Source organism: Hydra viridissima, unplaced genomic scaffold, assembly GCF_058129835.1.
Source record: "Hydra viridissima isolate aposymbiotic clone 2 unplaced genomic scaffold, HvirCarnegie_v1 scaffold_11, whole genome shotgun sequence".
In the NCBI taxonomy this organism is placed as follows: Eukaryota; Metazoa; Cnidaria; class Hydrozoa; order Anthoathecata; family Hydridae; genus Hydra; species Hydra viridissima.
This window is the reverse complement of record NW_028324310.1, coordinates 13,167,826-13,183,181: the sequence shown is the minus strand read 5'-3', so window position 1 is coordinate 13,183,181 and position 15,356 is coordinate 13,167,826. Positions and strand designations below refer to the sequence as shown.

Below are 15,356 nucleotides of genomic sequence, written 5' to 3'. Positions count from 1 at the left end.
TTTAAACGAATCTTTCTGCTTTTTATTTACTAAAAACGGCAAAACTTCGGCTTAGTTTTCTTTGATCAATATTTTTTGTAGCACTTAAGGTTAGTTTTAATGGGGAATATTGTCTTTCTGACAATACTACCGAGTTAGCCGCAACGCTAAGAAAGAAAAACATTTCACTGAAGGTTTGATTGCGGATTGCGACTCAGACCAATTGTGACCAAATGTGAGTGTCTTTGTTCGTAGCTTTGTGACTAAGCTGTTAATTTCCGAAGTGATATTGAAAGTACCCGATTCGTATCAATGTCCGAGGGGCAAGCAACGCCGCTATGCAGACGATCCTTCTGCCCTTTGGTTCGGAAAATTGGTTAATCGCCAACAATCTGGCCTATCTATAAAAAGGATGAGGGCCGGCTATGCGGAACAGCAGCATTAACGTTCGGCCGTAAAAGCGCGAGCGTGAATGCGGCAACTATCTGTCAACGCAAGATTGCGGCGTAAACTTCAGGTTTGTGCCGAGTGAATGGCAAAGATGTTTTCCGACTGGCCGATTTTGCCCTAAGAACAGTCCTTTGCTGAGCTTACAACTCGGAAAGATTTTCTAAAATATTAAAGTTAAATCTAACTTTAAGCTAAAAGCAAAGTTTTCGCACTGAAGCCAACGGGTTCTACCAGGCTCTAATTTTTTGCCTGCAACGCATCAAAGTGGGAAAAACCGTTTCACTTAGGGTTTCTTAAGTTTGTAACATTGCTGACGGAGCTGTTGCTCTCACCGCAGGTTTATTTTTTATCTTTTCTTTGTTTTTTTTTTTTTTTTTGTTTTTTTTCTTCCATCTCTCGAATGATCGTAGAATAGATCACTTAGAATATATTCGCAAATTGTGCAACATCGATTTAGTCGCGCGACACTAACAAACAAATACTGCTCAAAATATTATAAAATCACTGCATTTTTGAAAAATAAAAAAAACTACAATCAGTATGGTCGTGGTGGGCATTCATCATATTTTCCGAGGCATTGTCCAAGACCGCGGTAACCAGCTTTAGCACAAAAGACTAATCCGTATGGACATGGCATGCATATCGCTCTCTTGTTGACACATGCTACGTAGCCAGATCGAGGCTTGCTGTCAATAGCGTAGTTGCCGTCAGCACGATAGATGCAGTCATTTGTTACATCGACACCTAAAGTTCAAAGACAAGATTAAATGGTGAGCTTTTTCGCTCAAAAACAAAAAGAAAGTTTAGCGCGCTCTAGTCAAACACGCAACTCGGTTAGAAAAGAAAAGCGCGACATTGTTAGGTAAGCTTAGCTGAAGCGAATTGTCAAGAAATCTCTTACCGACACAATAAACGCGCGTTGGTTGGTAGTCAATATTGTTGGGCTCGTAGTCGATGTTCTTGGGCTCGTAGTCGGTTTTCTTGGGCTTGTAGTCGGTTTTCTTGGGTTCGTAGTCAATTTTCTTGGGTTCGTAGTCAATTTTCTTGGGTTCGTAGTCGGTGTTCTGGTGTTCGTAATTGTCGTCTCGCGCTACACGCCACTTGTTTGCTGTAACAGCCAGAACACAAGCCGCGATGAAAACTATCTTGCTTGCCATGATTGTTAAGCCGTTTGAAGGTTTTTTGAATTCGCTTGTGCTTTGCGTTTGAACTTGTTTGTGTTTGCACTTGCTTGTGTTTGCGAAGCGCGTTTTTATAGGCGTTTTCAATGGACACTTGTGGAAATAACAACTGTACTAATTTGCGAGTAATGCGCCAAAAGAGCGCTGAAAAAGTAATAAAGAGATAACAAATACTTCGTTTGAGGAAACGCGTTTCGTTTCTGCGAAAATATCACGTCGCCAAAGTAATTTGGCACAAACTTATACTCAGACAACGCGAAGAGAAAAAAACATCAATGAAAAAAACATTAATTTTTATGATCCAAAAAAACTAGAATTAATGCATCACATTTTTTATATTTGATGGTTTTATCTTTTTTGCCGTTTTTCACCTCAATATGCGGCGCTACTCGACTCCCCCCCCCCCCTCTTCCTCCTCGGTTTCTTGGGTTCGTAGTCGGTTTTCGACAAGAGTATATTATATATATAATTAATAAAATAAATTTCTTATCGAAAAGCTACTAAGTACTAATAGTTGAAATGTCTTGAAATGTCAAGAAAACTTTTCCTAATTTGTGCTCTGTTAAGGGACAAACCTTTGGATTATATGACATTGATGGAATTCAAACTATTTTATCTGACAGCATGAAATTTTCAATCAGATACAATCATAAAAAAAAAAAAAAAAAAAAAAGGAGGGGTGGGGGGAAGTCGAGTAGCGCCGCACAGTGAGGTGAAAAAACGGCAAAAATGGCATAACCATCAAATATAAAAAATGTGATGCATTAATTTTAGTATTTTAGGATCAGAAAATTTAAATTTGTTGTTAGAAATAAATTTTAAGCGTACCTAGACGCGTGATACGCGCGCCTACGCGTCTCAGCACCATTTATGCACGCAAGTAACAATCTAAATAAAAAAATTTGGGTTCCTCGATCCCAAATATTATATAATACCACGTATAAAATCTACACCATGTATTTTCTAAATAAATTTTACGTGTATCTAAGGCGCGTACTACACACGCGTATGCTATTTAGAGTCTCTTACGCGCGCACAAAGACTTCTTTAAATAAAGTAATTTGGGTTCCTCAAACCAAAACGCTCACTTACTAATTAAAATAAAAATTTTGGATTCAAAAAACCAAAAATGCTATATTATCTAAGGGTCTGCGTCTCGGAACCGTTTTCTCGAAATGAACCGGGAAGCGCGTAACTAGACGAGAAGTTTCCTGGAAAAAAATAACGAGACGCAGACCCTTAATATTAACTAGATATCTTACTCGCGCTTTCGCAGTGAAGAAAATTTTTTGCCAACCAAGTTTGTTTTGCCAGCCAGAAATGACGCACAGTGACTCAAAACAGCAAAAAAATGGCACTAAAACCCTCACAGTTTTTTGGTAAATATAGTGCTCTTTTTTAAATAATATTAAATTAGAATGATCATTTATTTAAAAAGTAAAAACAGTTTTTTAATAAAACTTATATTTTACAATTTATGGTTAAAAGAAGTTAAAAATTTTAATATTATTTTTAAAGAAATCTAAAAAATGAGAGATTTTTATTTAGTAAAAATGGAGAACTTTTAATCTAAGTTAAAGTCTATATTTACTTTGAAGATAATCTTGTAACTTTATATATTTTTCGAATTTGAGTTTTTTACTTGTATGACTTGTTTCAACATATCAAATATAGTTTCAAGAAACATTTTTATCATCATATGCTACTTAGAAATTTGTTTAAATGTTTTAATTTGAATAATGATTTACTATTCAAGAGGTGCTAGATATTTGAAATAGCATTACTTAACAACTTCAATATTTCCTGTATAATATACAAGTAAGATTATTTACTTAAACATTATAGGAAACGTAATGTGGTAATTGTCAAAGAAGTTATAACATAAAATGTAAGCAGTGTAAAGTGAAAAATGATACAGAGTACTTAAAAATGTTTCTGATATATATTAATGATTTTAATAACAACAACAACAAAAAGGTTAGATCTTATCCCGAATATACGTGAATTAGGAGTGGATAAATTACCATTTTGGAAGGATTTACTTAACGAAATCAAATAAAACTGAAGAAATTAGCAAATAGAACATAAATTAATGCTACTTTAGATAGATTTATTTCAAAAGTGAAGAAAAAAACTAAAACAATGTGGTAGAAATTATGATTCTTTTATAGAAAAAGAAGACCAATAGCTTCAAGAAAATCTTATGACCAATAAAAGTAGCCATTTTGGTTCTGGAAAACCCCATAAACAATGGGTGGTCCTTAGAGAGCAAAGGAAAAGAGAAAATAAAAGAACTAGGTATTGAACATCATGCTCTCTTGTTAGTCTCTGCAAAAAGTACACTTTTTAAAAAAAGTCAAACGTTTTATAGATCAAAAAAGTTGAAGACACTTTGGATAAAATCTTTCCCTTAAATATGAGTGTAAAACAAACTCTTGCATTAGAAGTGAATACTGACCTCGGCGGTAAACAATATTAAATGATCAGAAACTTAGCCCTTGGACATATATTTATCCACTTCTTACACGATATTTTAGTGGAAAAAGTTAAATACTATCCCAAAAATATTTTTTTCCCCCTGATTTCAGTTGCTACCATTAACTTTTATAAAGCTGTGTTTATGTAGATCGTATAACAATATCAATAATAGCAGGTGAAATAAATAATGGTAATTGTGTCAGAAATTCATTATTTAAATTTCACATTAAAGATTAACTAGTATATCTCGTTATGTCTCGTTATGTCTCGTTAAAAAGATGTAAATTCCGGGAAATTGTAAAGCTCCTTTTTTGTCCGGGACATCTCGTCTCGTCTCGGTATCGTCCCGGATTTCGACTGAAAATTGAAAATTGTCTCGATATTTGTCGCTAATTGGGACAAAGCTTTTAGGATCGTCTCGTCTCGATTTCAAAAAATAACGAGACGCAGACCCTTAATATTATCTTATCTTACTATTCTATGACCAAAACAGAAAATGAAAAAGCTATTATTAGAAAAACAGCTTTGTTTAGCATCAAGGGAAAGTGGTTTTCCATTTTTTTAGATTTGTGGTTTTTGAAACTATGGCGGTTAATGAAACTGATAATTTCAGGGATTGCCTTCTGCTGCTTCTAACTTTACCTCAAACTCGACCAGTCAATTCTTTTCAGCTTTAAGATTTTCATCTTCATTTCTGATCAGCTCTTTCGTTTCCTTTTGATATTGGAGACGCAGGGGTTTACAATAATGTGTATTAGAGGGCTTTTTATTGAACCATACAGTTTCCTTTATAAATATTAATTTAAATGGAACAATAGCTGTCTGAAAAAGACTTTTCTCGTTAACTTAGGCCATTTTATTTGTATCAGTATACTTTTGTTTATGTTTACGCATATTTGAAGACACCACCATCAAAAGACACCATTAAAACCCCCTTTAAAGTAGAGTACACCTTCAAACTTTCCCCCACTCTCAGCGAATAATCTTTATTTTTATTTGCAAAGTAATTTCTATGCTTTTAACATTGCCAGGATTTATAGCATTTTTCAAGGCAACAACAAAATCTTTCTTATTAGCATCTTCGAAGGCTTTTCTTATTGAAGCTAATGCCAATGCTTCAGCAGGATGTTCAGCCAACTTGCAGTTAATCCCAATGCTTCAGCAGGATGTTCAGCCAACTTGGCAACCTTAAACAAGATAATATTTAAATGAGTAAATTACTTTTGAATTGGTTTTAATTCAATTGATTTATTACGACGATCATTATTACTACAAACTATTTGTTACTTAGACCTGTTGCTTCTCTCGCTTAGATCTTCCCCGTCCTTGTTCTTTCTACCTAGACCTACTTCAACGTCTTTTCTTGTTAACTGTTAATTCTTTACCCAACCAGGTTCGCTCATGTTCCAGAAATCTAGAGAAGGTTCTTGAATGTTTCAGAAATTTACATTTGAATTTACATTTAAATATTGATTGAATTTTTTAAAGATTTATCATTTCAGGTTCATCTATAGACTCGTGGTCTACACCCTCCAATCAACTAAACTCAAGTAGAAGAGCCTCAAGTACATTATCATGATTAATTCCTAACTCTTGAATGATAGGAACTAAATTTATTCTTTTTATGATGAATGTAAATAACGAACTATTATTCGTTATTTTGTACTCAAGTCTTATTTTTAAACGTTTAATTTAGGAAGTAGACCGTCAAATCATGCAAACTTTGGTTTTTTAGGTTTGAAATTTAGCATGATGTGTTTGAACATGAGCTTTTGAATGTTGGTTTTTTGAGTTGTGACAAATTTTCTCTGCAGTTCTAATGCAATGTGAAAAATAATTTGTACGAAATTTTACATTCGACTTTTTTAAAAGGTTGTATATTGAATTGGAGCAAGTTCGGGTAAGTTTGTTTTTTTTCCGGTTTCATATATACCTATCAATGGGAAAATGTTAAAGTTACCATGGAATCTTGTGGAACCTTTTAGTATTTCAAGAGAACTCATGATTAAAGAAATAAAAAAAAATCAATATGGGTCAGTTTTTTAAAGATCTTAGGAATGACATCTAAAATAAAAATGCAGTGTCAAAAACATTGTTTATAGTTACCAAATATCTTAAATAAATGCCTTCAAATTAAATTTTGAACTGTTTTTACCCGTACCAAAGTTAAGAGAGTGACACTAAAGCGAGCATTTTGTGCGCTAGTTTCGCAATAAAAAATAATGTCTCAGGAAGCGGTGCAAAAGTTGACAAATCCTTAAAAATTAACCAAAAAGCAATTAGTTTCCAGTTTTCTGGTGGTATAAGTTACATTACAACTTAATTTATTAGGTCCTAACAATTGTTTTTTTGGGGGGCTTTTTGCCAGTGTTTTTTAATTTTGACTCACTGTGTGATGCGGACGAGTTCTACCAGACTCTAATTTTTTGCCTGCAACGCATCTAATGCTTAACAAAGTGGGAAAGACCGTTTCACCTAGGGTTTCTTAAGTTTTTAATAATGCTTGCGAAGCTGTTGCCCTCGCCGCATGTTTATTTTTTATCTTTTCTTTTTTTTTTTTTTGGTTTTTTTCTTCCATCTCCCGAATGATGGCTAAATAGATCACTTAGGATCTTCGCAAATCGTGCAACATCAATTTAGTCGCGCGACACTAACAAACAAATACTGCTCAAAACATTATAAAATCACTGCATTTTTGAAAAATAAAAAAAAACTACAATCAGTATGGTCGTGGTTGGCATTCATCATATTTTCCGAGGCATTGTCCAAGACCGCGGTAACCAGCTTTAGCGCAAAAGACTAATCCGTATGGACATGGCATGCATATCGCTCTCTTGTTGACACATGCTACGTAGCCAGATCGAGGCTTGCTGTCAATAGCGTAGTTGCCGTCAGCACGATAGATGCAGTCATTTGTAACGTCGACACCTAAAGTTCAAAGAACAGTTTAAACGGTGAGCATCTTTGCTCAAAAACAAAAAGCAAGTTTAGCGCGCTCTAGTCAAACACGCAACTCGGTTAGGAAACAAAAGCGCAACATTGTTAGGTAAGCTTAGCTGAAGCAAGTTGTCAAGAAATCTCTTACCGACACAATAAACGCGCGTTGGATGGTAGTCGGTTTTCTTGGGCTCGTAGTCGATGTTCTTGGGCTCGTAGTCGGTTTTCTTGGGCTCGTAGTCGGTTTTCTTGGGCTCGTAGTCGGTTTTCTTGGGTTCGTAGTCGGTTTCCTTGGGCTCGTAGTTAGTGTTCTGGTGTTCGTAGTCGTCGAAATACGCTACATGCTTCACGTTTGCTGTAACAGCCAGAACACAAGCCGCGATGAAAACTATCTTGCTTGCCATGATTGTTAAGCCGTTTGAAGGTTTTTTGAATTCGCTTGTGCTTTGCGTTTAAACTTGTTTGTGTTTGAACTTGCTTGTGTTTGCGAAGCGCGTTTTTATAGGCGTTTTCAATGGACACTTTTGGAAATAACAACTGTACTAATTTGCGAATAATGCGCCAAAAGAGCGCTGAAAAAGTAATAACGAGATAACAAGTGCTTCGTTTGAGGAAACGCGTTTTGTTTCTGCAAAAATATCACGTCACCAAAGTGTTTTGGCACAAAACGCATACTCACGACGCAAAGAGAAAAAAACAACAATAACAATATCAACAACAACAAAAAAAAAGCAAAACAATTCAAACGAAAGCAACACATAAAACACACATAAATTGGCCGAATTTACATCGAAAGAGCGTAATTTCAGAAAGCAGTTCAGCTTGGTTTCTTTGATGCTCACTTTAGAGCTGAGAAAGCGTTGCTTTTTCGAATCCACTTTGACGCACGCACGCAAGAAGATATAGTCTCTGTTTTATTAACTTTTTTATATCCTTGAAACAAAGCCGATGAAGATATGATAATACAAATCGTTAAAACGTAAGAGTTTAATAAAATTCTTATTCAAAGCGTACTCATATTAAATCATTTAACGTAATAGGCTCAAACAATTTTTGTAACACCTTTTCGAAATCTTGCTCACTTCAGCTTAGCTTGCGCTCGAATTCGCATTTCTGATTCCTTTTTTCTAGAAATGGCTATTTTCAGTGTCCGTAATAAGTAAAAAAAAAAAAAGAAGAAGAACTGCTGCAAGTGAAATATAAATCAGCAATATTCAGTTGTTCTTTACTTTAGTTATAAGTTTTGTAAAAGGAACTCAAAGCTTCTGAAGCTTTGAAGAAAGTTAAATCAAAAAAAAATAATTTATTTTTCTTTTTAAATGAGAACCGTTAACTTTACAACATGCGTAAAGTTACACCAAGGTTTGATTGGGAAGCAACACGTTTATGTACGGTGCAAGTGGTAGAAGGGCAGCTGCTTTTTGATCACTGCAAGTTTTGCGCTCCTTTGTTTTTCGCATTTCATTCGCGAGGAGTGAAATCTCTCCCGTAAGCTTAAAAAATGAAAAGCGTTAGAAACGGTTATAGCCCGTTGTATTTCTAGTTTACCTACTTTCTTCTATTTCTTTAGTCATTTACTTAACAGCAGAATCGCTTCTTTAGTTAGATGCTTGATAGCAGATTTACAACATACTACGGCAAGCCGTAACAACTTGTTATTCTTGAAGTTTATCACAATGTAACGCAACTCCTTTACTTAATCATCAAAACTTGTGTTAGGGTTTAGTTTACAGTCACCGACAAAACTACACTCATCTTCAGAAGCAAAGGAGTCTGATAACTTCAACACTTCGATTTCACGTTAAAAGAAAGTAAATTTAAAAAAATGACAAAAACACCCATCTGAGTTTAACTCTTGTTAATGCCCGAATGGCAAGCCGCGCCGCTAGCATTTGAAAAAACAAATGCTGAACAGAGTTGAGCTAAAGAAAAGCCGATCTTTCTCCCCTTTGCTTTGCAAAATCGGTTAACCGTCAACAAACTGGCCTCTCTTTAACAGGATGGCCGGCTATGTGGACGAGTAGCATTAATGTTCGGCCGTGAAAGCGCGACCAATGCGCCGCCCAATATCTGTCTACGCGAAACCGCTAGCCGAAAGAGCGAGGCGTAAACTTCAGGTTTGTGCCGAGCGATCGGCAAAGTTGTTCTCCGACTGGCCGATTTACCGAAAGAATAGTCCTTTGCTGAGCTTACAAGTCACAAAGACTTTATGAAACATTTACGACTTAAAATATCTCGCAGAGAGAGAAAGAGAGAGAAAGTTAAATCTAATTTTGAGCTAAAAGCAAAGCTTTCGCACTGACGCGGACAGGTTCTTCCAGGCTCAAAGTTTTGGCCTGCAACGCATCTGACGGTTAACAAAGTGGGAAAGGCCGTTTCACTTAGGGTTTCTTAAGTTTGTAACATTGCTTGCCGAGCTGTTACTGCCGCCGCAGGTCACCTTATTATCTTTTTTTCTTTCTTTCTTCTCCCGAATGATCCCGGGATAGATCACTTAGGATCTTCGCAAATCGTGCAACATCAATCTAGTCGTGCACTAATAAAAAGCTAATAAAAAAAACGAACACAGCTCAAAACATTATTGTTATTTCTAGCATTGTTATTTCGAACATAACTACAATCAGTATGGTCGCGGTGGACATTCATCATATTTTCCGAGGCATTGTCCGAGACCACGGTAACCAGCTTTAGCGCAAAAGACTAATCCGTATGGACATGGCATGCATATCGCTCTCTTGTTGACACATGCTACGTAGCCAGATCGAGGCTCGCTGTTAATAGCGTAGTTGCCGTCAGCACGATAGATGCAGTCATTTGTTACATCGACACCTAAAGTTAAAAGAAAAGTTTAAACGGTGAGCTTTTTCGCTCAAAAACAAAAAGCAAGTTTAGCGCGTTTTTGTCAAACATGCAACTCAGTTAGGAAATAAAAGCGCGACATTGTTAGGTAAGCTTAGCTGAAGCATATTGTCAAGAAATCTCTTACCGACACAAATAACGCGCTTTGGTTGGTAGTCGATATTCTTGGGCTCGTAGTCGGTATTCTTGGGTTTGTAGTCGGTTTTTCCGTGTCCGTAATTGGTGTTCTGGTGTTCGTAGCCGTTATCTTGGTCTTGGGTTACACGCACTGCGTTTGCTGTGACAGCCAGAACACAAGCTGCGATGAAAACTATCTTGGTTGCCATGATTGTGAAGCGGTTTAAAGGTTTTTTTTAATTCGCTTGTGCTTTGCGTTTGAACTTTTTCTGTTTGAACTTGGTTTTACGAAGCGCGTTTTTATAGGCGTTTTCAATTGACAGTTGTGGAAATAACAACTGCACTAATTTGCCAGTAATGTGCTACAAGAGCGCTGAAAAAGTAATAACGAACTAACAAGTGCTTCGTAGGAGGAAACGCGTTTCGTTTCTGCGAAAAGTTCACGAAAATCGTTTGGCACAAGCGCATACTCAGACGACGCACAGAAAAAAAAACAAAAAAACAAAAACAAAAAAAACAGAACAAAAGCAACGTAAGCACACCTAAATTGGCCGAAAGAAAAAAGAACAAGCGCATAAGCCTACTTAGGAGTGAAAACAAAATGCGTTGGATTCGGGCATGCAGATCGGAAAGCAGTTCAGCTTGGTTTCTTTGATGCTCACTGCACAGCTGAGTAGGCGTTGCTTTTTCGAGTGCACTTTGACGCACGCACGCACTTAAGAAGACACGGTCTCTCTCTTATTTACCTGGAGTTAGAAGAACCAACAACTCGTTAGGATCTATTTATAAAAAATTTGAACTTAAGAACTTAGGGCATCTAGCTTTGAAGAAATTTGAATCAACAAAAAAAATAGAAGTGTTTTAATTCTTTTCTTTAACAGGCCGCTAAAATTACAATATGGCGAGGTTAGAATTATTTTCTTCTATCTCCGAGTTTAAACTACGGGGGAAAGATTTGGATTTTTTTTCCAAAAGTAAAAGCTTTTTAAAATATTTAGCTTTGATTTTTAAAGAAAAAATAACTTATGCTTTAAATAGTTCATGTTTAAACCAATTATTTAGAAAAAAGTTTTATAAAACAAAGCGTATTTTAAAATAATAATCCCAACCTCGCGATATGCGTAAGGTTACCAAGGTTTGATCGGTAAGCAACACGTTTATGTACGGTGCAAGTGGTAGAAGGACAACTGCTTTTTGATCACTGCAAGTTTTGCGCTCCTTTATTTTTCGCATTTCATTTGCGAGGAGTGAAATCTCTCCCGTAAGCTTAAAAAATGAAAAGCATTAAAAACGGTTATAGCCCGTTGTATTTCTAGTTTACCTACTTTCTTTTATTTCTTTAGTCATTTACCTAACAGCAGATTCGCTTCTTTAGTTAGATGCTTGATAGCAGATTTAGAACATACTACGAGGAGCCGTAACAGCTTTTGTTTTTTATATTTTTTATATTTACCTAGATGTTTACTAATTAGCGTATAGAGTGTAGCATATAATTTTACTTTCGTGATCTTGTTTTTTTAAGATATTGGTCTCTTATTGAATTTGTCAGTGTTTTTTTTTTTTTTTTCTGATTCTTTTTTTATTAATTGCCCACTTTTTTCTTCTGTTAGCATGTGAAATAATGAGATTGGTACGAACAGCCAATTTTAATATATAAAGTCTATATATTAAGGGAATAAAAAAAAAAAGGTACCAAAAACTCGATAATCCTGCGAATGACAAATTTCGCGTCACGCTCGAATTGGTAACATTTGATAAAACTACTGCTTTTATTTTACATGATTTTCCCTGAAAGAAATATTGGAGAGCTTTTATTATTGTTTCATAACTATGGCACATTTAACTCAAAGATGATATTCAGCCAATCCAATTGCAGATCATGAATTCTCTAGAAGAAGGTAACATTCTGCATTCAAACCCAGATTCTTTAAAGAAGTTACAGTTCTGGTTGAAATTTGGTCAAGTTATGTATATTTATATTATATATTTCGTAAGCTAAATGAAAACAAAAAAACTCGCTCTTTAGTTTACGCTACAAAATGTAATTTCACCTCGTGTTTTTAAAATCGTTTTTTGTCCTAATTACCCAATTTATACATTTCATGTAGTTCAGCTATCTAGTGCACTAGACAGTTTGCGCAGAGGAACCATTCTGATCTGGTTACACAGTAAAAAAATGACCGGTTATATTTTTTAAAAACATAACGCCAGTTTTCGTGTTTTATAACGTAACTGCCGTTATGTTATTTTCATACGAATTATACATTAACATAACAGTAATTACCCGATATGTTCAATATATAGTTCGTATGAAAATAACGTAACGGTAACTGCCGTTGTTATTTTCATACGAATTATACATTGAAGATAAAAATTACCCGTTAGAAAACACGAAAACTGGTGTTATGTTATCCGTTATGTTTAAGGAAATTTCAATATTCTTAAAATGACTACATATAATATATATTATAAGACCAATTAGGCAATAATATGACTATAGTCATATTATTGCCTAATTGGTTTTATAATTATGTTTGCATTTATTTTTTTAATGGAGCTACAGCAGTCAAAGCATAGAAAAATGCTCGTGTAAGTTGCTGAATTAATCCGTTAATGAGGGTAACCTGAAGAACCAAACTGTAATCTGAAGAAAAACGAAGACAATGAGTCTAAAAGTAAAACAGTTGGTTTATGTCTAATAGCATTGTAGCTGCAAAATTGTTCTCCGATGTCGAAAACACGGATAAAGAAAAGCAATGCATAAATAGTCATATGGCAAAAAGAAAAATAGAATTAAGTGGAAACACCAGCTGTAACAGCAGTAAGCAAGCTATTTTGAATAAAGATATGACTGGTGCACAAAACTGATCACAAGTAACTAGCAAAACTATCATGCACAGTTTAATTGCTTCATATCCGTCAAATTTTGGTTTATAGTACAAACAAAAAGCCCCAGCCTGTATTAACGTGCCGAAAATATTGAGGAAATGACGACGCATGAATTTTACAAGGGCATCTGTATTGTTTTCTTCAACTTCTAATACTGACCCGACCTACTTAAGCATATTGTATGATATTTTCCTGCTCTTATTTCTTCGAGATATTGTATTGAACTTGTAGGGTTGATTGTGAAATTCAATTTCTCCAGCAAGAGATCATTATTTGAGGTTGTTGAAAGAGTATATTTAATTCAAGTTTTTGCTGCTTGTGTCAGACATTTAGTAGTTCCTGCAACTATCGCAACTCCAAAGTTTGTTTGTCACCTTTAATTTGTTAGACAGGCTGTGGTTGTGTTTTATCGCCATCGTACCTCAGTGAGGTGATATTTGATATTAGTTTCTTTGATTCAAATTGAAGTACAAATAAAATGCTGATGGTTACAAATACACACGATAAAAAAAAAGGTTTTGAAGACCTTCTACAGTGACTACATGACGTGTCTTAATAAAATAAAACATTATTTTTAATTTATTTCTTAGTATTTGACACTATTGATTAGGCAATTGAAAACAATCGGGGTTGATTAATGCAGTTGATTTACAGTAAAAAAAAAAAAAAAGCACAAGAACTAAATTATAAACTGAAAAAAAATAGCAGTGTTAGTTCCACCCGGGCTTGAACCGGGGACCTTTCGCGTGTTAGGCGAACGTGATAACCACTACACTATGGAACTCTACAATAATTGGGAAAAAATATTATATATAAAAGTTATAAATATTCAACTGAAGGGTTTATTTGATTTGTTATGTTGGTACATTATGAAGCGAAATGGCCGAAAAGCGGCCAAAACTTCAATTTTATAAGATAATTAACATTTTTATCAAACTATTTAAATTTATTTATGAACATGAAAAATGGGTAATTTCACAGTTTTCAAATTAATAACCCCAGCCCCCCACCCCCACCTTCAATATTTTAGTGCAGTTTTTTTTTTTTACTTTTATATTTTAGAAATCATTCTAAAAATATTTTCATAGTGAAAATAATGTGTATTATGTTAATTTACTCTACTTTTTTATGCATTAAAGTACAATTCTAAGAGGAAAAAAGTTAAAATTTTTAAAAAATAACATTTATATTGAATGAATTCAAAAATTCGTTTCCAACAATGTAGTGTGGATAAGTCCTAAAATTAGATCTTGCTCATTGCGTGCTTTTTCTCTAATTACATCCAGCTTGTTCATTTCACTTGGCATGGCAGAACAAACATTGCAAGATTGTGTTGAGTTTGTATCTGTTATAGCATTCACTGCGTTGCCGTCCAACATGGTCATCTCAATTTTTATTTCTATTTTTGTGTTCTGGTTAGAGAAGGGGATTTCAAGTTCAAAATCTTGAAGATTTTCTATTTCCTCCCGAACATCTAATTCTTCAGTTTTTTTTTAACTCCTTTTTTTCAATTTGGTTTTGCAGGTAAAGAGGCCTGCAAAAGTGGAGGCTTGAAGGCTTTGGGTTTGACCATATAGTGGTGTCCCCTATTTCCAGCTTTTTAAAATTACTGCATCCCCCCGGACTAATCCTGTTATCCCCCTGATTAAGTACAATCAATGTCTTCAATACTTTAAAAAAACTTTATTTTTCTTACTTAAATTGACCTTAAAAATTGATAACATTGCTGGTGAAGACTCTTAACTTAGCAGATAAATTTGAAAATTTTTTACAAATGGGATTTGATTGGAGTACTAGGCATAATGAATTCAAACAGATATAATAGTGTGGCAAAATGACAACTGAGTAATAAAGTAGTAAATCTTTTTTACTTCGATGGCCTCTATTCGATGCAGATATTATTTTCGAAAATCCTTTTCCTTTTTTAACTCGATATTGTTGGCCAATTCATTTCAGCTTTTGAAAGATATTTCAGAAATTTCACAAAACGAAAAACAACAAATAGCCACAAATCCCAACAGCTGACATAGAAGACTGATGTCAACTTTGGGTGTTACATCAACTAACTTTTGATATGATATGACGGTAACGTGTGTAGAGCAATTACTGAGACTTTTTATCAAACATACTTCATTTGTAAAGCCAATTTAACTAAAATGAAAGATATTGATGCTTGTCAGAAGAGACCAATTAATACAGACAACCTCGCGTTTACACTTTCAACACTGCACTCTTTGATTATATTTTTTAATACAATTTACATATTTTATGCAGGCTCACATTTCAAAAAATTGTGAATAAATCGAGAGAATGATGATGACATAACAGAATTTGACATCAGTAAGTAAGAACTTGACATCTGAGAAATTCTTTTAAAGACAATCTTATAATGTAGACAAAGTGCACCAACGTAATGTGGGAAATATCCCTATAAACTATCCGCTAATATAAATAAATTAAACAAAA

General features: G+C 34.6%; 3 protein-coding genes and 1 non-coding gene across 4 annotated transcripts; all 4 read right to left on the bottom strand.

Annotated features, from left to right (window-relative positions):
- Positions 1–941: 941 nt before the first annotated feature.
- On the bottom strand, positions 942–3,016 carry LOC149882276 (uncharacterized). Its single transcript, XM_090067258.1, has 3 exons — positions 2,873–3,016; positions 1,331–1,754; positions 942–1,173 (listed from the first exon to the last, which is right to left on the bottom strand). The coding sequence occupies exons 2-3, from the start codon at positions 1,584–1,586 to the stop codon at positions 965–967; spliced, it is 465 nt and encodes a 154-aa protein (XP_089923384.1). The 5' UTR covers positions 1,587–1,754; positions 2,873–3,016; the 3' UTR covers positions 942–964.
- A 3,791-nt stretch (positions 3,017–6,807) lies between these two features.
- Positions 6,808–7,429, bottom strand: LOC149882275 (uncharacterized). Its single transcript, XM_090065922.1, has 2 exons — positions 7,174–7,429; positions 6,808–7,016 (listed from the first exon to the last, which is right to left on the bottom strand). Exons 1-2 carry the CDS (start codon positions 7,427–7,429, stop codon positions 6,808–6,810), a joined length of 465 nt encoding a protein of 154 aa, XP_089922048.1.
- A 2,216-nt stretch (positions 7,430–9,645) lies between these two features.
- Positions 9,646–10,297, bottom strand: LOC149882274 (periculin-1-like). Its single transcript, XM_090067653.1, has 2 exons — positions 10,012–10,297; positions 9,646–9,854 (listed from the first exon to the last, which is right to left on the bottom strand). The coding sequence occupies exons 1-2, from the start codon at positions 10,208–10,210 to the stop codon at positions 9,646–9,648; spliced, it is 408 nt and encodes a 135-aa protein (XP_089923779.1). The 5' UTR covers positions 10,211–10,297.
- Positions 10,298–13,601: 3,304 nt separating this feature from the next.
- On the bottom strand, positions 13,602–13,674 carry Trnav-aac (transfer RNA valine (anticodon AAC)). The gene has a single exon. It is a non-coding gene; the product is annotated as a tRNA-Val (tRNA).
- Positions 13,675–15,356: the final 1,682 nt, after the last annotated feature.

Excerpts from the sequence above, each read along its gene's own strand:
- LOC149882276 (XM_090067258.1), bottom strand. The coding sequence starts at position 1,586 with ATGGCAAGCAAGATAGTTTTCATCGCGGCTTGTGTTCTGGCTGTTACA. Across the intron at positions 1,174-1,330 it reads AACGCGCGTTTATTGTGTCG|GTGTCGATGTAACAAATGAC; the intron begins GTAAGAGATTTC and ends TTTGAACTTTAG.
- LOC149882275 (XM_090065922.1), bottom strand. The coding sequence starts at position 7,429 with ATGGCAAGCAAGATAGTTTTCATCGCGGCTTGTGTTCTGGCTGTTACA. Across the intron at positions 7,017-7,173 it reads AACGCGCGTTTATTGTGTCG|GTGTCGACGTTACAAATGAC; the intron begins GTAAGAGATTTC and ends TTTGAACTTTAG.
- LOC149882274 (XM_090067653.1), bottom strand. The coding sequence starts at position 10,210 with ATGGCAACCAAGATAGTTTTCATCGCAGCTTGTGTTCTGGCTGTCACA. Across the intron at positions 9,855-10,011 it reads AAAGCGCGTTATTTGTGTCG|GTGTCGATGTAACAAATGAC; the intron begins GTAAGAGATTTC and ends TTTTAACTTTAG.